Here is a 23,875-nt window from a genome sequence, read left to right on the forward strand (position 1 = left end):
ACATTTATCCCCCAAGATGTTATATAATGTTATATAACGTTATATAATGTTATATTATAATGTTATAATGTTATATATGTTATATAATTATGTGTATGGCTTATTGTCTGCTCCCTACTCCCCCAAAAAATGTTCCCCGCGGCAATGACGTTTGTTTCATTCATTGATGCATTTGAAACCACTTGCAACCGTGCTTGGCACACACCAGGTGCTCAGTGCCCCTCTGGTGAATAACTGAGGGGAAATAGGTCTGTTCTGAGCCTTTGTTTTCCTGCCGCCCACGCCCTCCCTTCCGAAATTCACACGGACCCAGAGTTGCAAGTTACCGCCATTCGCGAACCTCCCTCCCCTCTCTTCCCTATAACAAGGAACCTGGGGCCCTCCAGCTCACAGGGGCCCTCTCGTGGCGTGAGGGCCAGCTCAGCCAGGACCCCGCCTCAAACGCGTGGAACTACACTTCCCCGAAAGCCGGCGTCCTCCCGTGGACTCCATTTCCCAGCGGCCTCCGCGGCTGCCCCGCCCCTCCTGGTCCCCGGCGCGCCGGCGGCGCGGGGCCTGAGGTCGCCCAGACGCCGCCGGGGCGGAGCTGGGTCGCGAGGCTGCAGTCCGGCCCGGCGGTTCCGGAGCCTCCCGCCTGCGGAGTGCGGCCGGGGAGGCGCGACCCGGGAACGCCCGAGCTTAGGGAGGTGAGCGGCGGAGGCGGGCCAGGCCGGGAGGAGGTGGCGCCCGGCGCGGGGACGGCCTGCAGCCGCCGGGGCTCGGAAAGCCTTTGTGGGCGCTGGCGGGCACCCCCGCGTCTGTCACCGGCCCCCGCGCCGGGACCTGGACTGTCGCACCCCCGCGGGGCGCTCCCTCGCCGCTGCCGGTGCACCCGCGTCCGACTCGCCGCAGCCTGCCGTGGACGCGGGGCCTGGCGTTTCCTCCCGGGCCCGCCCTGCCCACTCCGTGTGGGCCTCGTGGAGTCGGGGCACCGGGACCCCCAGGGCAGGGCGGACGCAGCCGGGCCCCGGTTTCCGAGCCTGTCCTCATGACGGCCACCCCTCCCCTCCCGCCTCGGGACACCCAGTGCTTTCCTCTTCAAAGCCGTTTTCTGGCCGGGCTCGGTGGCTCACGCCTGTAATCCCAGCACTTTGGGAGGCCAAGGCGGGCGGATCACGAGGTCAGGAGATGGAAACCATCCTAACACGGTGAAACTCCGTCTCTACTAAAAATACAAAAATTAGCCGGGCGTGGTGGCGGCACCTGTAGTCCCAGCTACTTGGGAGGCTGAGGCAGGAGAATGGTGTGAACCCGGGAGGCGGAGCTTGCAATGAGCCGAGATCGCGCCACTGCACTCCAGCCTGGGCGACAGCGCGAGACTCCGTCTCAAAAAAAAAAAAAAAATGAAGCATTGCGTTAGAAATGGGATACGTGGGGTCGGGCGTGGTGGCTCACACCTGCAATCCTAGCATTTTGGGATGCCAAGGCGGGCAGATCACCCGAGATTAGGAGTTCGAGACCAGCCTGGGCAATACGGTGAAACCCCGTCTCTACTAAAAATACAAAAACTAGCCGGGCGTGGTGGCGGCGCCTGTGGTCCCAGCTACTCGGGAGGCTGAGGCAGGAGAATGGCGGGAACCCGGGAGGCGGAGCTTGCAGTGAGCCGAGATCGCGCCACTGTACTCCAACCCGGGCGGCAGAGCGAGACTCCGTCTCAAAAAAAAAAAAAAACGGCAGTTTTCTGTGCAGTCAGGAGAGGATTCCTTGGTGGGAGAGAGAGGAACCGGTGGGAGAGGCGTGAGGCGGAGGGAAGTCGTGCCCGGGGCCGTGGCTGGGGGAGTCCCGGCCGGCCTCGCAGGGGCGTGAACGGAGCAGGTGCCCCGGCGCTGCCTCAGTTTCTCGAGCGGTGCGGCGGGTGCTGGTAGTGCCAGCTGGCGCCGAGGGACAGCGGCGCGGGGCAGCCCTGGCCCTGGCGGGCTCGGCGGGTCGTGCTGCCGCTGCGGGTCCGGCGTCCCCTCCGTGAACCCCAAACCCGTGAGACCTGGGCCTGGACGGCGGCCGGCGCTGCTGCGGTCCGCGGGCTCCCGGCTCCTCTGACTCCCTGTGCGGGCGCCCGGGGTCTTTCTCGGCGGGAGTCGGGGTGTCGGAGCTGCGGGTTCCGGGGCTGGAAAGCATAAGGGGCTTCTTCCCGGCTCCCTTTTCCTTCTCAGATCTGCCTGCTGGAGACTGCACCGTCCTCAGGGGAGAGCCCGGAGAGGACATGGCTGCGGGGCGGCGGGAAGCGAGGCCCCAGGTGAGCTCACTGCCCTTCCAGATCCTCGTGGGTGGATTTTCCCCGCTGACTGAGGTTCTTCACCGGGACCGTCTTCAGCCAGGATGGAGCCCAAGTGCTTTTCCCTTGGAGGCGCTGGTCCGCCCTCATGAGTGGTGGATTCTGTAGGGAGGACCTCCCACCCTCCCCGTCCATGTCTAGTGGTTCTTTTTTTTTTTTTTTTGAGTCTCGCTTTATCGCTCAGGCAGTGGCGGGATCTTGGCTCACTGCAACCTCTGCCTCCTGGGTTCAAGCAATTTTCCTGCCTCAGCCTCTCGAGTAGCTGGGATTACAGGCGCCCGCCATCACGCCGGGCTAAGTTTTTTGCGTGTTTTTATTAGAGACGGGGTTTCACCACGTTGGCCAGGCTGGTCTCAAACTCCTGACCTCAGGTGATCTACCCGCCTCAGCCTCCCAAAGTGCTGGAATTACAGACGTGCACCACTGCACCCAGCCCGAATACATCATTTTCTATACACGTGTGTGTGTGTGTGTGTCTATGTATGTATACTACCATGTATGTTACCATTTTAACCATTTCTTTATTATGGCAAAATATATGTAACAAAATTTACCGTTTTAACTTAAGTGTGTAATTCAGTGGCATTTTAAGTACTTTCACATTGTCGTGCAACCATCCTCACTGTCCGTCTTCACTGTGTAGATTACCACATTTATTTCTTAACCCTAAGGGGCAGGCATTAAAAGGCGGTCTTACAGAGTGGTTAAGAATGGAGGCTCAGTCAGGCATCTGCCTGGATTTGAATTACACAAGAAAAAACAAAGTCACAAGATAAGAAATGTGTACAAGTTAGCTGGCCGCAGTGGCTAACACCTGTAATCCCAGCACTTTGGGAGGCCGAGGCAGGCAGATCACCTGAGGTCAGGAGTTCGAGACCAGCCTGGCTAACATGGTGGCCAGGCTGAAAATACAAAATTTAGCTGGGCATGGTGTCCAACACCTGTAATCCCAGCTACTCAGGAGGCTGAGGTAAGAGAATTTTTTGAAGCTGGGAGGTGGAGGTTACGGTGAGCCAAGATCATGCCATTGCACTCCAACCTAGGCAGCAAGAGCCAAACTCCATCTCTAGGAAAAAGAAAAAATGTGTACAAGTCACACAGCTTGTCAGTGACCTGGACAAATATCTTGTCTGTGACTTTGTTTTCTCTTGTGTAAAGTGGTAACAAAAATAGTATCGTCTTGGTAGGATTGTTGTGAATGTTAAATAAAGGTTATACGCTGCAAATTGACAAAGCTCTGAGAGCAATACCATAGAAAGCCTTCAATAAATTATAGCTGTTTTACTTTTCATCATTACTATCCTTAAGCTTGAGTAAACACACAGCGAGTACCTTCAGTTATTTAACCTAACCTCCATCATTAAGTTTGTAGATTGTTCCTGGTTTTTTGCTCTTACAAACACCATGAATATGTTCATGTGTGTACTTTTGTGCACTGTTCATTACAGTACAAATAGAGTAATTGGTACTTTAAAGAGTATACTTTAAGGGTTCTAATATGTATTATCAAATCGCCATCAGAAAGAGTTTTCTAATGAACATTCCCACTAATGACCATAATCCCTCTACCCATCTCTTACCGTGGCTGCACAAGGCCTGAATCTCACTGTGTGCTGCTCAGTATATATTCGTTACTGGCAAATTGTTCATTAAAGGAATGATCTGGAACCTTCAGAAGCTTGAATAGTATCAGAACTGTTATCATGGGTAGCCTGTCTTCCCCACTGCCACCCCATCCACTCTGCGAGGGGGGTCCTGGGTGAGCTGGAACGACTTGTCCTTACAGGTGTCACTGACGTTCGAGGACGTGGCCGTGCTCTTCAGCCGGGATGAGTGGAGAAAGCTGGCTCCTTCTCAGAGAAACTTGTACCGGGATGTGATGCTGGAGAACTACAGGAACCTGGTCTCGCTGGGTAAGGAGGTGTCCCCTGTAGAAACAGAATTCGAAAATTGGGATAGCTCAGCACCTCCTTCCCTGAATAAAAGCGGTTGGTCACTGAAAAACTTGAGCTGAGTTTGAGGATTATACAAATCAAATCTCTATAAATAAACATCAAAAACATATTCCCCTTATCGGTGTGGAATTGCCCTGCGTCTGGGAATGAAAAAGGTGGTATTGATAATCGTTCTTCTCCCTCCATGTAATTGCACATTCGAAGCTTGTCCATGATTCAGGCATCATTTCCCAACGATTCTGTAGTTTGCTCATCTCCCAACAGGGGGCTTCATTCAGCCTCTAGGCCTGCCACTTGCCTTTCCCACTTGTCTTTTCCGGGGATCAGCAAACTTTTACCATAAAAAGCCACATAGGCCGGGCGCGGTGGCTCACGCCTGTAATCACAGCACTTTGGGAGGCCGAGGCGGACGGATCATGAGGTCAGGAGATAGAGACCATCCTGGCTAACACGGTGAAACTCAGTCTCTACTAAAAAATACAAAAAAATTAGCTGGTGTGATGCCGGGCACCTGTAGTCCCAGCCGCACTGGAGGCTGAGGCAGGAGAATGGTGTGAACCTGGGAGGCGGAGCTTGCAGTGAGCCGAGTTCCCGCCACTGCACTCTAGCCTGGGCGACAGCGAGACTCCGTCTCAAAAATAAATAAATAAATAAATAAAGGCACATAGTAAAGATTTTAGGTTTTGTGGGTTGCATAATGGTCTCTGTAACATATTTCTCTTTTTTTTCCACCATTCTTGGCACAGGGCCATACATAAACAGGCAGTGGTCTGGATTTGGCCCATGACCCATAGTTTGCTGATCACTGCCATCCTTCAAAAGCAGTCAGATAGGCCGGGCGCGGTGGCTCACACCCATAATCCCAGCACTTTGGGAGACCGAGGCACGCGGATCACAAGGTCAGGAGATCAAGACCATCCTGGCCAACATGGTGAAACCCCATCTCTACTGAAAATACAAAAAACTTAGGCGTGGTGGCATGCTCCTGCCGTCCCAGCTACTTGGGAGACTGAGGCAGGAGAATCACTTGAACCCGGGAGGCAGAGGTTGCAGTGAGCCAAGATTGCGTCACTGCACTCCAGCCTGGCAATAGAGCGAGACTCCTCCTCAAAAAAAAAGGGGGGAGTCAGATAGTGTTTTCTCATTTTAGACAAGCTACCTGCTACATAATTCTTTTCATAGATAACCTACTTATAAATTTTAACCAGTCTCTCTATCTTAACATTTCCTCTTTTATAGAAAGCTTATGGCATCCTATTACCAATACTGTATGTCGATCATATTTTCCTAACATAGAATTAATTATACCAAAGTCATGTCCTGCAAGTCACTTATCTTTTCCTTACACTACCCACTTACCTCCTAGGGGCACAACTTAAGCACTACACAGAAGCTCTTTGTACCATCCTATGAGTTCTGTGTTTAAATTTGGGATAACTGTATCAAAGCAAAACCAAGTCTGATTTGTTTTGTTTTGGTTTTTTGTCTACGTGCAGGGCTCCCATTTACCAAACCAAAAGTGATCTCCCTGTTGCAGCAAGGAGAAGATCCCTGGAAGGTGGAGAAAGACAGTTCTGGCGACTCCTCTCTGGGTAAGTGGGTGGCCCAAGGTGCTCGGGAATCGCCGCAGACAGCGGTCTGGTTAATGAGAGGAGGTAGGAGTGTTGGTTGGGAAACTCCCTTGAGAATTCTCAGACCTCAAGAAGGGGTGGGGAAGGGGAAGCCCACTGCGATTACTCCGTTGCAATCACTTCCCCGTGAATCTCTCAGAATCTCTTTTCTTATTTCCTGTTCTTTTAGAATGGGGCTGTATTTTCATGTATTCATTCAGCAAACATAGTATGTTTTAGGAATTTCAAATAATCACTCTGGCTGAAGCTCAGTGTGTATTTGGGAAAGGAGGAGGTGAGGAAGGAAATAGAAAGCTGGGAAAGGGCCGTGTGGTAAGAGCTTTGGCACAGTTCTAAGAGGTGGAAACTGTCCCATGGAGCACTGGAAATAATTGAAGGATTTGGGCAGGGAATCGTATGGTCCTTGGTATCTTAGAGAAGTTGGTCTGAATCAGAAACAGTTGAGTCTCCATCAGTGTAAGAACAGCTAAGGGACCTGCGGCGTGTCCCTACTCTGGCGAGCATCACCACCCTGAAGACAAGAGTCCAGGGACGTGGACAGAGCTCCCAGCAAGTTACAGAGCATTGTTAGGACGCCACCATCTATGTTTAATGAAAATTATGTGTATGTGTCATGTGCACGTAAGCCCAGAGAGAAAGGTTAGGAGGACACACCTTAATTAACTGGTGACATTAGTTATACTTGGAATAGGATTGAGAATGGGTCCTGTGGAAGGGGACGTTATTTACACATAGTTTTAATTTTTCACAAAGAGAATATATTCGTGACGTTCTTATGTGATTTGAATTTACGAGAATGGTCATGTTAGAAGTATCGTGATTGAAAGTGAGGCAAAACGCTGGGCATGGTGACTCACGCCTGTAATCCCAGCACTTTGGGAGGCCGAGGCAAGCAGATCACCTGAGGTCAGGAGTTTGAGACCAGCCTGGCCAACATGGCAAAACTCCGTCTCTACTAAAAATACAAAAATTAGCCAGGCGTGGTGGTGCATGCCTGTAATCCCGGCTACTCAGGAGGCTGAGGCAGGAGAATTGCTTGAACCTTCGAGGCGGAGGTTACAGTGAGCCAAGATTGTGCCACTTCACTCCAGCCTGGGCGACAGAGCAAGACTCTGTCTCAAAAGAAAAAAACGCAGGAAGCCTTGCAGAGCGATTGCAGTCATGGAGGGAGGCAGGAGGTGGGAGGGTCTGGATGAAGGCACTTGCCGTGAGTTTGTGAGGGGTGAGGAGGAGGTGCCCGCGTGATCAGGGCACAGGAGCAGGTGGGTGTGTGATGGATCTCACGTGAGATGTGAGTGAAGTAGTCGGGTGGAGATCGCTGGTGGGCAGGTGTGTAAGTGACAGGGCCGAGACTCAAGGGAGGTCAGGGAGCCATCAGCGTGACAGGGGCATTGGAAACCTGGAGCTGGCCGGGTGAGGGGGCCGGGTGGAGGCCCGAATTTCAGGAAACCAGCATTTGCGAGGTGCTTAAGCAGGAGGAATCTGTGACAGAGCCCGAGAAGTAATCAGAGGAAACGGGGAGGGGCCATCGTGGCAGTGGGGGACTGAGAGCGGTTGAGCTGGGGGGACCCGGCTCTGGGGGATTGAGCTTGAACCCTCGCCCACAGCTTTGTTGTCCCTTGTATAGCACTGGGCAGAAAGAGATGTAGGTCTCATGCTTCTGGAGTGCACGATCTAGCGGGGGACAAGGTGACCACACGTTGAATTGCACCAGGCCTAAGAAATGGTGTTTGTAGGCTGGGCGCGGTGGTTCACACCTGTAATCCCAGCACGTTGGGAGACCGAGGTAGGCAGATCATGAGGTCAGGAGATCGAGACCATGGTGAAACCCCATCTCTACTAAAAATACAAAAAATTAGTCGGGCGTGGTGGCAGGCACCTGTAGTCCCAGCTACTCGGGAGGCTGAGGCAGGAGAATGGCATGAACCCGGGAGGCGGAGCTTGCAGTGAGGCAAGAACACACCACTGCACTTCAGCCTGGGTGACAGAGTGAGACTCCGTCTCAAAAACAAAAGAAATGGTGTTCTTGAAAATCCGGAGAAGCAAAGTCAGCGAGGAGAAGGCGGAACAGGTGCCTGAGAGAGCTGTGGGCACTGTCACAGGGTTTGGTTGGTGCTTGAGAGCCAAGCACAGGCTCTGAGGAACCATAAGTAGCACAGGGCAGGCCCAGGCTGCATTCTGCAGCCACCATCCCATGTGGAGAACCTGACGGCCACAGTGCAGGGCTTGTCAGGTCCAGAGGGCTCAGTGACGGCCCCTTGTGCCATGGGTCCAGCAAGGAGCTGCAGGGCAGGCATCCTCGGTCCCCACAGCCCCTGTGCTGGGGAGAGCTTTCTCCTCCCTGAAGAAAGTTGAGATTTTTTTGATATGGGAACCACACTTGTCTATCTTTTTAACTCTCCTTTGGGAGAAATACACTACATGGTCTGGCCCTGGCTACCTCTTCACCCTCAACTCCTTCTACTCTGCCCTTCATTCAAGGCCTCTGATCACCCTCGGCCGCCCTGCAGTTTGTCAGGGGGCCAAGCAGGCCCCACTCAGGGCCTCTCCCTTGCTTTTTTCTGTCGGGAACTGTTCTTTGTGGTGGTCAGGGGCCCGTGTGGCTCACTCACTTCCTTGTGCTGCACAGGCTTCGGCTCACACAGGCACAGCTCATCTGACACATGGCCCTCCAGCCCCCACATTATGTCCTCAGCCTGCTATTTATTTTCCCTCCCTGTGCTTAGCACTGTGTAATAGTACCTGTTTCTTCACGATCTGTCTCTGCCTCTGCATTGTAAGCTGCTGTAGGGGGTGCTGCGTGTTTCATTCACTCCTGTTTTCCAAGAACCTAAAACAGTCTCTGGCAAGGGTAGGCATCCAGTTCCATAATGAATGCACGAGTGACTTGGACTAGGTTAGTGGTGTTGGAAACAGAAAGAAGTGAACCAGTCCCAGAGATGTCCAGGAGATACACCTAGCAGGACTGTTAGACATGGAAGATAGAGGAGATGGGGTAACAAAGAAAATAAAAACAAACAAAAGGGAGATGGGGTTGTCAGGGATGCTTGCTTGGTTTCTGGTTTGTTCTATGATGGTCGGTGATATCATTCAGTGACATAGGAACACTAGAAGGAGATCAGATTTGGAGGTGATATAAATTTGGTTTTAGATTAATTAAATTGAGTTGTTTTTGGTTGACCTAGTTATCCCAATGGCGATGACAAGTAGTGTTGATCTTGGAGTACAGTACCTCAAAATATAGACTGAGCATGAAATGTAAATTTGGAAGAACCTCATCAATATAGGGTAATTGAAATAATGGGGGAGGGTGAGGTGGCCTAGGGATAGCGTTCATATTACAGTAAGAGTGAGAAAGAGCCTAGGACTGAATCTTGAGGAACTCCAGCATTTCAGGAAGCCAGGCAGAGAGAAACGAACCCGTAGGGAAGACAGGTGAAAGTGTACTCTAAGGAAAATCAGGAGAGGCACGTGACATTGGAGGCAAGGCTCGTGATGGGACGGTGGCAGTAGATGGGAAAGGTAGACGAATGTGAGGCAGGTTTGGATGGCAGAATAAACAGGTCTTGGTAATTGATGAGATGAGGGGACTGAGGAAGGGAGAAGTATTAAGGAAAACTCTTAAGGTTTTGATTCAGAGCTGGTGCCATTTACGGAGACACGGGGTTGACCAGGTTGGAGGGAAGAATCGTGGGTTTGGTTTTAGGTGTGTTGACTTTGAGGCATCTAAGCTGCTATCTTGCTTAGATGATGAGTCTACAATTGAAGTTGCCTGTGGAAAGATGCGGAGTGAGAAGAATTGGAGGCATAGAACTAAAGCTAAGGCACTCCAAGGATGATAAACTGTGGTACATCCACACAGCTGTAAAGTGGAATGAGGAAGACCTCTGTAAATTCCACTATGGGGTGATCTCCAGAATGTGAGAATAATTACAGAACAGAGCAGTTAGTATTGTTATCTAAGAAAGGTGGGTGGGGGATGCCGAGAACAGTGTGTGTATTTGCTTATACTGTCATGGACCACATAATGTTTCAGTCAGTGATGGCCTACATATGTGATGATGGTCCCTTACATGATAATACTGCATTTTTCCTGTCCTTTTTCTATGTTTAAATATGTTTAGATGCACAAATACTTACAATTGTGTTATAGTAGCCTACAGTGTTCAGTTAAGTAACATGCTGTATAGGGGTGTAGCCCAGGAGCAACAGGCTATACCGTATAGCCTAGGTGTGTAGTAGCCTGTACCATCTGGATTTGTGTAAGTACACTCTGTGATGACTGCACAATGACAACATTGCTAACAACGCATATCTCAAAACATATCCCAGTCATTAAGCAGTGCAATTATTTTTTTTTAGAAAGATAAAAGAAAAAATAAAAAGAGATCAATAAAGATGGCTATCTATAAGGTGAAGGAATACAAAGGATGGAATGGGGTAGAATCTAGAACTTTTTGAGGTCTCATAATTTTGACTTCAGAACTATAAAAAAGGTTTATAAAATTATAAAAGAAAATTAAACAAAAATGAGCAAGTACCCCCTCCATATTGAGAGCAGAATGAAACAACCCTAATTGTGGTCCAGATCGGTGGCTTAGCCACAGAAAGAATTACTCGAATTGCCTTTACATTGCAGCAGTTTGACTTATTAGTGGTATGTATTCTAAGGGCAAAAGTAACTGCAAGCAATAGTGTCCATTTTGATGGATGTGATAAGAGCAGTTTCGATGTTTTTGCAGATGAAATGATTGCTGTCTGGGATTTGCTTTAGCATAATCTAGTGGAAGAGATGTAAGGGTTTGTATTAGTTTGCTAGGGCTCCATACGGAAGTACCATACACTTCGTGGCTTAAAACAACAGAGAGCTACTGTGTCACAGTTCTGAAGGTCAAAATCAAGATATTCGCAGGGCCCCACTCCCTCTGAGACTCTGCGTAGAACCCTTCCTGGCCTCTTGCTAGCTTGTAGTGATGGCCGACTTGGAGATCTCCATGGCCTCAGCTGCGTCAGTTCTATCTGTGCCTCCGTCTTCACACTGTGTTCACGCTGTGTCTTCACATCATCTTTCCTTCTGGATGCCTGTGTCCAGATTTCCCCAGTTTACAGGGACAGCAGCCACATTGGACTACGGCTCACCCAATGACTTCATCTGAATTTGATTGAACCTGCAAAGACCCTATTTTAAAATAAGGTCACCTTCTGAGGTCCTGGAAGTTAGGACTTCTACATGTCTTCTTTGAGTGATACAATTCAGCCCATAACAAGGTTATAGATAGAATAGTGTTGGTGGTTACTGAAGCTGGCTTGGAGATTCATTGTACAATTCACACTAGTTTTACATATGCTGAAAATGTCTGTGTTAAAAGCTTTAAAAATAAGAGTTACTACAACAAAATTTCCAGAACAGCTTTTCTCTTTTCCACCAGCACAAAGATTATGGAGGATGTTTACAAATATGCAATACTACCCCCATCACGGTTTATGTATAGTTCCCAGCAGATTGCTCCCTGAGTTCTCTGACTCCAGAAAACCCTGTGTGACTGCAAATGCAAGTGACATTTCCATAGGTGGAGCTGTTACTCTGACTAGCTGTAGGACAAGGCGATTTCTATAGGTGGAGCTGTTACTCTGACTAGCTGTAGGACAAGGCGATTTCCATAGGTGGAGCTGTTACTCTGACTAGCTGTAGGACAAGGCGATTTCCATAGGTGGAGCTGTTACTGACTAGCGTAGGTGGAGCTGTTACTCTGACTAGCTGTAGGACAAGGCAATTTCCATAGGTGGAGCTGTTACTCTGACTAGCTGTAGGACAAGGCAATTTCCATAGGTGGAGCTGTTACTCTGACTAGCTGTAGGACAAGGTGGGGATGAATACTCCAGCAAATAAGTCTGTAAAACTGACTTGCATTCAAAGACTTGGGTGCTGCCTTCAGCCTTCGTGCTGACCCTTCATCTAGCCTGTAACCATTCACATCCCATCTTATATGTCAGTTCTTACAAAACACTCCAGCAGCCTCCTGCTGCACCCCTTTTCTATCTGCACCCTCACTATCTAAGGACAGTTGGATATGATTCTAAGCGCATGGTCACGTCCATTTCTAGCTTATGTTTCTGTTGTAGAAATTGTCACATTGTATTGTGATTACCTGTTGATGTCTTCATTTCTAATGTCTAACCATAAACTCCTTGAAGAAATCAACTGTTCCTTTTAATTACTGGATCCGTAGGGAACTGTGGATCACCGATGCCTAGGACAGAGCCTAATACGTAGTAGGCGCTTTTTAAATATTTGATAAATTAATAAAGTGAGAAATGACCACTGCTTTTTGAAATAACATGAGCAATTCTGTGTATTAAGAGGGGTAAATCCAGTGGGAAATCATACTGGAAAGGCGAGAAACAGGTCAAGGGAGTCACTTAAGGATCAGGAGCAAGTCACTCTACAGTAAGGAGATCCTGAACTTAGACATATTCACGACGGCTTGTTAGAGACATTTTAGTGATGAGATTTAAGAGAATGTGCAGCCTGGGCAACAAAATGAAACCCTGTCTCTACAAAAGATAAAAATATTAGCCAAGCTTGGCAGTGTGCATCTGTCGTTCCTGCTGCTCCGGAGGCTGAGGTGGGAGAATTGCTTGAGCCCGAGAGTTTGAGGCTGCAGTGAGCTATGATGGCACCAGTGTACTTTGGCCTGGGTAACACAGCAAGACCCTGTCTCTCAAAAAACAAAAAAGTAAAGATTTTGATGAGTGCCTAGGGAAGAGAAAATTCTAAGATAAAGCTAAGAATGTATGGTAAAGTAATTGAAGAGCTCATGATGTCATTTTGAACTGGAAAACATATAAAAAAGGTTTGAAAAGGAACGCTCTGGGTTCAGATTTGGACAGGCTGAATTTAAAAAGAAAGATCCTCAAGTGGAAATTGTAGCCGGCAGTTGGAAAGACCTCAGTAAAGTATTTTTCCGGATAGTCATACACGTAGGAGATGTGGGAGTGAATGAAATCATCCAGGGAGAGCAGGTTGAAGAAACACTGTCTGGGTGTAGTAGAAGTCCAGGTAGGAGAGTCTAGACCTAGTAACAGGAACTGGTCAGGGCAGTGGCCATCAGCAAGATCGTTCTGTTTCTCAGCTTCTAACCTAGGCCTTCACTTTGTTCTTCAGGTTGCTGAAGCCTGGGCTTGATTCTTGGAGGAAGCAAAGGTTGAACTGAACCTCCGGAGACCTATTTGTAGGCCTCTGGAAAGTTCTAAACAAATCATAAGGAAGAGTTAGGATATCCACAATCCAAAACTCATGTCTGCTTCAGTGAAAAACATGATTTCAGGACTAAAATATTGGCACTTTAGAGTTGGGGTGAGTTTTCCAGAATTGATAATGGACTTTTGAGTCATAATCACATCCATTAAAAAATAAAAGCTCCCATATATCCCATTTTCTTACTTTCCTTTGGAAACTGTTGAAAAGGGTTTCTGCTCTTGATGTTTCTATTTTCTCCTCTCCCATTGTTTCCTTCACGCACTCCAGTCGGGCTTTCTTCCCTATGATTCCACTGATAGCTCTGTTATTAAATCCCAAACAACCTCTGTCTTGGCACAATCAGGATTAAGTTTTTAGTCCTCAAATTATTTGCCACAGTTATCATTCACTCCTCCCTGAAGTACTTTTTCCTTTGGCTTCTGAAACACTGTACTCTCCTGATATTATTCTTCATAACCTCCAGATATTTCAGTGTCCAAGTGATTCCTTTCAGTTCTTCAGCTTTAAATAAAACCCACATGCTGCTGACCCCCAAATGCCTGTCTGTAGCTCTGACCTTCCCCAGATCTCCAGAATCATCAATATAACTAGTATTTCGGTGTCTTCCTGCGACTCTGTTAAGGCATCTCAGCCACCACAAACATACCTGAAGCAGAATGCCCCCCAGACCTGCCCCTTTCTTGGTCTTCCCCTTCTTGGTGATTGGTGGCAGCACTCAGAATTCTGGCTGGAAACCTAGGCGTGATCACTAACTTTCCTGTTTCCCTCTCAGCTTCCTGGGAGTCCTGAGTCTTGTTATTCTCGGTCCCGCTAGCTCTTCCTTCTCAGTACAGCCTGGTGTAGTCATCTGTGCCTCCAGCCCTTTCTCACCTGAAGAGCTGCAGTAGCTTCTTGAGTAGTCTCTCCCTTCCCTGCTTCCACTGGTGCCCTGGCATAGTCGGTCCACGCAGCAGCCAACTCAGATGAACACATAATTCCCCAGCTTCCCATAAGGCTTAAATTCCAGAGTCCTTACCACGACCTGGGCCTTAGAGGATTTGTCCCCCGCCTCCTGCTCCACTCTTTCGTTTTGTTTTCTGTTTTTTGTGGGTTTTTTTTTGAGACGGAGTCTCACTCTGTCACCCAGGTTGGAGTGCAGTGGTGCAATCTCGGCTCACTGCAGCCTCTGCCTCCCGGGTTCAAGTGATTCTCTGCCTCAGCCTCCTGAGTAGCTGGGATTATGGGCATGTGCCACCACACCTGACTGATTTTTGTATTTTTAGTAGAGAATGGGTTTCACCATGTTGGCCAGGCTGGTCTTGAACTCCTGACCTCAGGTGATCCACCCACCTCGGCCTCCCAAAGTGCGGGTATTCCAGCCGTGAGCTGCCGTGCCCGGCCTGTTCCACTCTTATTTTATCATTTCACCATTTTCCCTCTTCCTGCTTTACTCCAGCCAGTCTCTCTGCTGTTTCTGAGTCAGCCACACTTTTGTGTGTGCTGGTTCATTTGCCCGGGGAGCTCTTGAGCACTTTACTCAGATAGCCACATGACTTTTATTTATGTACTTGTTATCTGTCCCTTCATCCCCCTCCTTCCCCAGCAGGTGTGCATGCACACACTCCAAAGTATAAGCTCCTTGAAGGCTGGAATCCCTTCTTATTGGATACATTATCTGCATTCCCCAGAACATTACCTGGCCCATAGTAGGCACTTAATGAGTATTTGTGAATGGAAAGGATGCTGCCAGCATATGTAAAGATAAACAAGGAAAAGTCATGGAGTGTCCCCGAAGCTGCATGTAGTTCGGCCTACCTGGCAAGAAGCCAGGGGAGAGGGGTGAGGACAGGTGGCTAAAGGTCAGGTCAGATAGTACTGTATTCACCATGTTAAGAGATTTCAGATGTGAATCATTGAAAATCTGTTGGAGGACCTTAAGGGAGTTTGCAACATAGTAAAATAATGATCTTAGAAAGATTGGCTGGGTGCGGTGGCTCACACCTGTAATCCCAGCACTTTGGGGACGCCAAGGCAGGCGGATCATGAGGTCAGGAGTTAGAGACCAGCCTAACCAACATGGTGAAACCCCGTCCCTACTAAAAATACAAAAATTAGCCAGGCCTGATGGCGCACACCTCTAATCCCAGCTATCCAGGAGGCTGAGGCAGGAGAATCACTTGAACCTGGAAGGGGGAGGTTGCAGTGAGCAGAGGTCGCGCCATTGCATTCCAGCCTGGGTGACGGGAGACTCCATTTCCAAAAAAAAAACACATTATTCTGGCTGCACTGTGGAGGCTGAATTGACAGAGGGCAAGACTAGTTAGGAGATTATGGTAGAGATAGTAATGCCTGGCAAACAGAACACCACTTAAGTACCTGATCCCCTTGCTCAGGGCTCTAGGAAAGGTGAGGGGCCTTTCTTAACACTAGGCCTAAGGCAGGTTCTGTATCATTGCCTTACAAGCTAGAATTCAAGTTGCAGAATCTTGCTGCCTTCTTCCCAGCACATATATTAAGCCTAGAAACAATGACCGATAAACACAAGGAAAAGCACTTCATTTTTGCCACTGCCCCTTCCATATATTTGGCCCAAATAATGTATTAAAATTTGATCACTTAATTTAGCAAGACTGAAACGGAGAAGGAACTAGGAAGGTGTTAAGCATAAAGTTAAGAAACTCTGCTTTCCCTTACAGTAAATAGTGTAAAGATAGAGGGCATGTGAAGTTAGTCAAGGAGGGTGTGTGGAGTGAAAAAAACCCTAAACCCTAGGCAATACCATTGTCAAAGAAGGAATGAAGAAGAGTTATCCATGAAGGGAACTAGTGAGTGAACACTAATAAGGGAAAAGCAAAAGGTATTATGTTTATTAAGCAGAAGTAATGTGTAGATGTGTGAAAGTAACTGTCAAATAGGAATCACAAATACAGTGAGATACAAATAATCCCTTTAAACACTTACCTCTACCCCAGGAGAAAATGCTAAGATATGTGTATAACCATCCCCGACAGAATTTAGTATTGAATTGTATTCTTATCCAATTTTAATATTTCTTCAATTCTGTTCTTGACTTTTCCATGTTAACCATGCTTTATCTTATATATCCATGCCTGTCTTATTGTTGATCTTTGACTCTTTTCAGCCCTCCCATGTAGCGTCTCTTGCTTGATGCATGAATAGGCTAACTTCCTCTCTTGCAGCTCTTGGCTCTAGGCCTGTCTTGTGGCACCTCTTGTCGATTAATTCAATAACAGGGCCCTCCTGTTTGAACTGGCCCTGAAACCTCTCTAATCACCCATGTGTTGGCCTAGGAGGCAACTTCTACAAGGGTCTGAAATGTGTATGTATGTATAATACATATGCATATTTGTATATATGTGGACTACATAAGAATATTTGACATTGTTCAAGTTAGAAATGTATACGTAATTAAGGCAGATTAACAAAACATACAGCTTTTGTATATAATTGGAGTGCTATCCAGAGGATCTGCAGGAAAATAGGGCACGCTGATCTGCTTGTGAAGAACGGTTATGTTAGAAAAGGAGAGTGAGATATATACAGACATAGATATATAACTATAATATACTGTATATGTATGTAAATATTATAAAGGTCAGTAATACATATGTTTAATACTCTGGTAAGTGCTATAGTAAGGAGAATGGATTGTGGCTGCTCAGAGTCAGAGGATTGAAAGAGTCCATTTTTGAACTGAATCTGAAGGATATGAGGGAATTTGACATAGGGTGGAGGGACTTTCCAGATTAAGAATAATTACACAGAGGCCAGGCCCAGTGGCTCACGTCTGTAATCCAAACACTTTGGGAGGCCGAGGTAGGTGAATCACTTGAGGTCAGGTGTTCAAGACCAGCCTGGCCAACATGGTGAAATCCTGTCTCTACTAAAATTACAAAAATTAGCTAGGCATGATGGTGGGTGCCTGTAATCCCAGCTACTCAGGAGGCTGAGGCACAAGAGTCGCTTGAACCTGGGAGACAGAGGTTGCAGTGAGCCGAGATCGCGCCAATGCACTCTATCTAGCCTGGGCAACAGAGTGAAACTGTCTCAAAAAGAAAAAAAAAATTACACAAAGAAGATAAATGTCACAAAAAAATAAATTGTAGGATTCCATCATGGGTTTTGGGTCCTGACCCCAGACTTCCTTTTTCAAGTCATGCTCCCCTTACAACACTTTTCTCTGTTCTTCATTAGCCAATTCTCCTGGTCACTCTCACCCTCTTTAAATGGTGGGTTTGCTTTATTTTTTTCTTCACCCTAGTACTTAAATTGCTGTCAATTATATTTTATTATACTGTCTAACTGTCCTATTTTTTCTTCTTGCAATTTTTTTCATACAGATATCGGGGCCTTATTTAAATATCACCAATATTTATTCCTTCTACACATTTAGTCTCAGTAGTCAAATGCTATGATATCTCATGAAACATCTTCAATTTCTTTTTTTCCCTCCAGGATCGAAGAGCAGTCATAAAACCACAAAGTCAACGCAAACACAAGACTCTTCATTTCAGGGACTGATACTGAAAAGATCCAACAGGAATGTACCTTGGGATTTGAAATTAGAAAAGCCTTACATATATGAAGGCAGATTAGAGAAAAAGCAGGATAAAAAGGGAAGTTTTCAGATAGTTTCAGCCACCCACAAAAAAATCCCCAGTATAGAAAGAAGCCATAAAAATACTGAATTAAGCCAAAACTTCAGCCCAAAGTCAGTGCTTATTAGGCAACAGATACTTCCCAGAGACAAAACACCACCAAAATGTGAAATACAAGGAAACAGCTTCAAACAGAATTCACATTTACTTAATCAACCAAAAATTACAGCAGATAAACGCTATAAATGTAGTATGTGTGAAAAAACCTTCATTAACACTTCATCCCTTCGTAAACATGAGAAAAACCATAGTGGAGAGAAATTATTTAAGTGTAAAGAATGTTCAAAAGCCTTTAGCCAAAGTTCAGCTCTTATTCAGCATCAAATAACACATACTGGAGAGAAACCCTACATATGTAAAGAATGTGGGAAAGCCTTTACTCTCAGTACATCCCTTTATAAACATCTAAGAACCCATACTGTGGAGAAATCCTATAGATGTAAAGAATGTGGTAAATCCTTCAGCCGAAGGTCAGGCCTTTTTATACATCAAAAAATCCATGCTGAAGAAAACCCTTGTAAGTATAATCCGGGTAGGAAGGCATCTAGTTGCAGCACATCCCTTTCTGGATGTCAAAGAATTCATTCTAGAAAGAAGTCCTACTTATGTAATGAATGTGGCAACACCTTTAAGTCTAGCTCATCCCTTCGTTATCATCAGAGAATTCACACTGGAGAGAAACCTTTCAAATGTAGTGAATGTGGGAGAGCCTTCAGCCAGAGTGCGTCTCTTATTCAACATGAAAGAATTCACACTGGAGAAAAGCCCTATCGATGCAATGAATGTGGGAAAGGCTTTACTTCTATTTCACGACTTAATAGACACCGAATAATTCACACTGGAGAGAAGTTTTATAATTGTAATGAATGTGGTAAAGCTTTAAGTTCCCACTCAACACTTATTATTCATGAGCGAATTCATACCGGAGAGAAACCCTGTAAATGTAAAGTATGTGGAAAAGCCTTCAGACAGAGTTCAGCTCTCATTCAACATCAGAGAATGCATACTGGAGAAAGACCCTATAAATGTAATGAGTGTGGGAAAACTTTCAGGTGTAACTCATCACTTAGTAATCACCAGAGAATTCATACTGGAGAGAAACCATATCGATGTGAGGAATGTGGGATATCTTTTGGCCAAAGTTCAGCTCTTATTCAACATCGAAGGATTCATACAGGAGAAAAACCTTTTAAATGTAATACATGTGGAAAAACTTTTAGACAAAGCTCATCACGTATTGCACATCAGAGAATTCATACTGGAGAGAAACCCTATGAATGTAATACATGTGGGAAACTTTTCAACCATCGGTCATCCCTCACGAATCATTATAAAATTCACATTGAAGAGGACTCCTAGAAAGTAGATTTGTGTGTGTGAAAGCCTTAAACCAAAGCTCATCAAAGAATGCATCCTTGAGAGAGATGTAATAAATGTAATGGATGTGAAACTATGACAATTTAGCCCTCATTAGGTATTTAATTCCATGGATAAACCTCAACTATATAATAGATATGAGGAAAGTGTTTGTGCTTGTCAGACACTTAAAAAAATAACCTGAGATGAAGAATTTACCACTGGAGACACTGACTTCAGCCATTTGTGAAATGGGTTTGCGTTTTCCCTTTTCCTACAGACATACATGCTAGATGTCACGTGATCATCAGAAACAGATCTGAGTGGGTGGGGAGGCGTGCTTTAGATTTCTCATTAGAAGACCACCAAACTGGTAATATTTTTATAGCATTTTAATAGCATACAAATGAATTGATCAAATTGTACCTTTTTAGAGAAAAGGACCAAAATAAAAGAAAAATGAATTATGAACTACCTCTCAGTCTCTGGGGTTCGTCCTTTTCCTATCCTCATGTCAAACTTGTGCATGGATTTCATTAAAAAAGAAAGAAAAATCTGGTCTTTTATTCTAGTAGTTGGGAATTTTCTACTCAACTGTGTCTTAACTTTGTTTTGGTTTTTATTTCTCTGAAGTCATTTATTAGGAAGGTGTACCAGTTATTTGCCATAAACTGTATTAGATAGAAAAACAGGCAAATTATTTCAGGTTTAAAGCTACTAAATATGTTTTTGTTTTTTGTTTTTTGTTTTTTGTTTTGAGACAGAGTCTCACTCTGTCGCTCAGGCTGGAGTGCAGTGGTGCGATCTCAGCTCACCACAACCTCCACCTCCCAGGAGCGAGAATCAAGTGATTCTCCTGCCTCAACCTCGCGAGTAGCTGGGATTACAGGCGCCTGCCACCACGCCCAGCTAATTTTGTATTTTTAGTAGAGATGGGGTTTCTCCATGTTGGCTAGGCTGGTCTCAAACACCTGACCTCGGTTGATCAGCCCACCTCAGCCTCCCAAAGTGCTGGAATTACAGGCATAAGCCACCATGCCCGGCTGCCCTAAATATGTATTTTTTTAATGTATAATGAACACATCAGAAAGAACTTTCACAAATCTAACACCTGTGGCAAACTCTTGAAAAGGACATTGCTATGGTCTGAATGTTTATGTCTTCCCCCCAAATCCATATGTCCAAATGCTAACCTCCAAGGTGATGGTATTATGAAGTGGGATGTATGGAGAGGTGATTAGGTCATAAGGGCAGAGCCCTCAATGCCCTTATCAGAGAGCCCCAAGGGAGCTTGTTTTGCCCTTCAGCCATGTGAGGGCCCAGTGATAAGATACCTTCTTTGAATCAAGATGGCCATAACCAGACACCAAACGTGCTAGCACCTTAAATGGATTTCCCAGCCTCCAGAACTGTGAGAAATGTTTTATTAGTTACCTAGCATGTGAGGTATTTTGTTACAGCAGCCCAAACAAGACGTGAATTGTTTCATAAACTCAGTGTAGTGTGACAGATCCCCTACCGGGTTACCTAAGGGTTTATATCCACTGCTTGAGCCCTGAAGGCTGGGAAAGGCCATAGTGCCCAACCAAGGAGCAAGTGTCCCTGTGAACCCAAACATCCCAGAGTGTCTGGGAATACACTAAGCAAACAGTCCAATCACACACATGAGGCAAAGAGCCAGAAAACTGGCTTAAAAGCAGCTTAGAGGTGCAAGGTGGTACAGATCTCCAGAGCGGTCCTGCTGCCATCCAGGAGTGCCCTGTATGGAAATCATCATAAAATCTGCTCATCAAGCTGGACTTGTCTGAGTCATTCTTTGGTCTCAGCTCCTTCCCAGTTTGAGGGGGGACATTACAGTCCCAAGTTTTTCTCATAACAGTAAATATTTTTTAACTTTGGAGCAGGCACTATATATGTTTACAAGTATACAAGTCTTAAAACTGTACAAGTTTTAAGACAGACACAGGCTTTTCTTCAAGAAGCCATGAATTGAGGGGAAGGGGATGGAATTGAACTAGCAAATGAGCAAGCGGATTATGTTGCAGTTTTTGTTGTTTCAATAGGCAAATAAGTTACGACAATATGTTCCACTATGAGAATATTGTAAAGATTTGCACAGGATGAAGAAAGAGACTCATCAAGAGAGCCTGGAGACATCAAAGCTTTCCAGGGCCAATGATGCCTGAGCTCTTTTGGGGAGAACAAAAGGAACTCCGAGGGAGAGAGAGACGCATTCCGATTAAGAGGAAACTGCATGCGCCAAAGCACAGGTGGGTAATAGGGCACATTTGGGAAACGTAATTTAGAACTAGCAAGCAAGAAAATGACAAATGTTAAAGCTTGAGTAGACGGCAGAAGCCAAATCACAAAAGGCCTTATTTGCCAAGCTAAGGAGTTTGGATTTTACGGTAAAATTGGTGGAGTCAAAGACGGTAGGCAAGGGAAATTGCATAGAAGATAAGCGTATGGGGTTGAAGAAAGCTGATGCCTGATGACTGATGCCCCCCAGGAAATCTAGGCTGTTTAAATTCAAGTAGTAGGTAAATGAGGTCCCAACTCAAACAGGGACAGCACTGACGAAGAACAGAAGACAGATAATTATGTATTAGAATAACTAAGGCACGGTTTTCACAGGCAAGTAGGTGAGAGTGGTGAGTGAGAAGAAACCTGACTCTGGTAGGGTTGCCAAACGCCCTGTATTTAAAGATTTTGTCCTGAATCCTGTATTAACTTGGTTAGGATGCCTTAAATGTATTCAGGGTTTCTCCCCTCATTAATGAAAAATCAGCACTTAAAGCTACGGTTCTGCTTCAGTAATTGGCTCTTAAATTAAGCGCTTAAGTGGCAATACAAGCTGGAAATCATACCTCCGCAAATAAAGATATGAACAATCTCTTTTATGTTCTCTCCTATGTGTTTGACTGAGGGAAGACAAAAGAGGGAAGTGAGAATAAAAGTACTTGTTTTCCATATTAAAGAAAGGAAAAGATTGTTCTTTTGGCCAAATTCCTAAATTGTAAAATAATCTCCAATAATTCGACCTTTGGATCAGTACACATGGTCTGAAAAATCAGGGATGGCCTCACTGCCAGCAGCCATGCTTCTGAGATCAACTTAATGACAGCCTCCGAATGCCACTTAGTGCTGCTTCTAGACCACGATGGGTCACAAGTCCGTCCCTCCAGTGACCGTGCTTCTGGAAGTTAGCTGGTCGACAACCATCTAATTCCAGTGACCACACTAACACACTTAAAAGTTTAACAATCCATAAACAACCCTGCCTCTGAAAATTCACCAATCCCAGACACAGCTGCTCAAAATTTTGGATAAGATCAGCTCTGGCTTGCTTCAGGGATACTGTTCCTGCAAACACAGTTCTCCCTTGCAGGCATGCATAAAGTTTGACTTTTCTGTGTCACATATCAAGTTCAAGTTTATTGTTTGTTTGTAAGTTTCCAACCTTTCAATAGTTCGGCCTCAATTTATTGGTAATTATGCTTCACTCTTGTGAGATGATCAAACTTAGTATTTTCAATTATTGTGATTACTATAATTTATTTTTTATTTTATATTTTGTGTTAAGGATACTTAATATGAGATCTACCCTATTGCCTATTTTCATTTATGTATATTTGAATCAAAATGCAAGTATAAATTTCATGATTAATTTTCAAGGCCGGGCGCTGTGGCTCACACCAATCCCAGCACTTTGGGAGGCTGAGGTGGGCGGATCACAAGGTCAGGAGATCGAGACCATCCTGGCTAACACGGTGAAACCCTGTCTCTACTAAAAATACAAAACATTAGCCTGTAGTCCCAGCTACTCGGGAGACTGAGGCAGGAGAATGGCGTGAACCAGGAAGGCGGAGGTTGCAGTGAGCCAAGATCGTGCCACTGCACTCCAGCCGGGGTGACAGAACGAGACTCTCTCAAAAAAAAAAAAAAAAGGCCGGACGCGGTGGCTCACGCCTGTAATCCTAGCACTTTGGGAGGCTGAGGCGGGCGGATCACGAGGTCAGGAGATCGAGACCATCCTGGCAAACACGGTGAAACCCCTTCTCTACTAAAAACGCAAAAAAATTAGCCGGGCATGGTGGCAGGCGCCTGTAGTCCCAGCTTCTCGGGAGGCTGAGGCAGGAGAATGGCGTGAACCCAGGAGGCAGTGGAGCTTGCAGTGAGCAGAGATCGCGCCACTGCACTCCAACCTGGGCGACAGAGCAAGACTCTGTCTCAAAAATATATATATATATTTTTTCCAAAACATTTGGTATCTATTAAATTAGAGAAAAGATGTTCTGAATCTCTTTCTACAGTACACAATTGTTCATTCAGTATTGAACATATTGGAAAATCAGATATAAGCCAGGATATACTAACAGCTAAGCCTAAGAGATACATGATTTCCTCAAATAGTGCTAAAGAAACGGATAAAGTAACAAATTTTCCGATGAAAGGAAATTCAGATAAAAATAAAACAACCATAGCCGAAATTATAATGACCTTCCACACTGTATATCAGCATCATCAATCTTTTCAGCTCAAATGGCCAATTGGACACACCAAAAGTATTTCCTGGTTCTAAAATTGCAAAAGAATTTTCAAGTGCCAGGATAAAAGCCACAGTAATAAAAATGTAATCTTTCTGTTTACTACTAGAGACTGTAAAAGATCTAAAATGTCTCTTTTTACAGTATAACCCCAGA

General features: G+C 45.8%; 1 protein-coding gene across 3 annotated transcripts; it reads left to right on the forward strand.

Annotated features, from left to right (window-relative positions):
* Positions 1–512: 512 nt before the first annotated feature.
* Positions 513–19,646, forward strand: ZNF354A (zinc finger protein 354A). 3 transcript variants are annotated; one of them, XM_008015491.3, is made up of 5 exons: positions 568–686; positions 2,190–2,272; positions 4,098–4,224; positions 5,763–5,858; positions 17,614–19,646. In XM_008015491.3, exons 2-5 carry the CDS (start codon positions 2,240–2,242, stop codon positions 19,173–19,175), a joined length of 1,818 nt encoding a protein of 605 aa, XP_008013682.3. In that variant the 5' UTR covers positions 568–686; positions 2,190–2,239; the 3' UTR covers positions 19,176–19,646. The 3 variants fall into 3 exon arrangements, with proteins under 3 accessions (XP_037848705.2, XP_008013682.3, XP_072866547.1); XM_073010446.1 differs by lacking the exon at positions 568–686 and adding an exon at positions 702–1,187; XM_037992777.2 differs by lacking the exon at positions 2,190–2,272 and having other exon boundaries at positions 513–686.
* The last annotated feature ends 4,229 nt before the right edge of the window (positions 19,647–23,875 follow it).

This window comes from Chlorocebus sabaeus, chromosome 23 (genome assembly GCF_047675955.1).
Source record: "Chlorocebus sabaeus isolate Y175 chromosome 23, mChlSab1.0.hap1, whole genome shotgun sequence".
Lineage (NCBI taxonomy): Eukaryota > Metazoa > Chordata > Mammalia > Primates > Cercopithecidae > Chlorocebus > Chlorocebus sabaeus.

Bases quoted from the DNA above. Each gene is read 5' to 3' on its own strand.
- ZNF354A (XM_008015491.3), top strand. From the start codon at position 2,240: ATGGCTGCGGGGCGGCGGGAAGCGAGGCCCCAG. The intron at 2,273-4,097 runs GTGAGCTCACTG...TTGTCCTTACAG, and splicing joins GGCGGGAAGCGAGGCCCCAG to GTGTCACTGACGTTCGAGGA. The intron at 4,225-5,762 runs GTAAGGAGGTGT...GTCTACGTGCAG, and splicing joins CAGGAACCTGGTCTCGCTGG to GGCTCCCATTTACCAAACCA.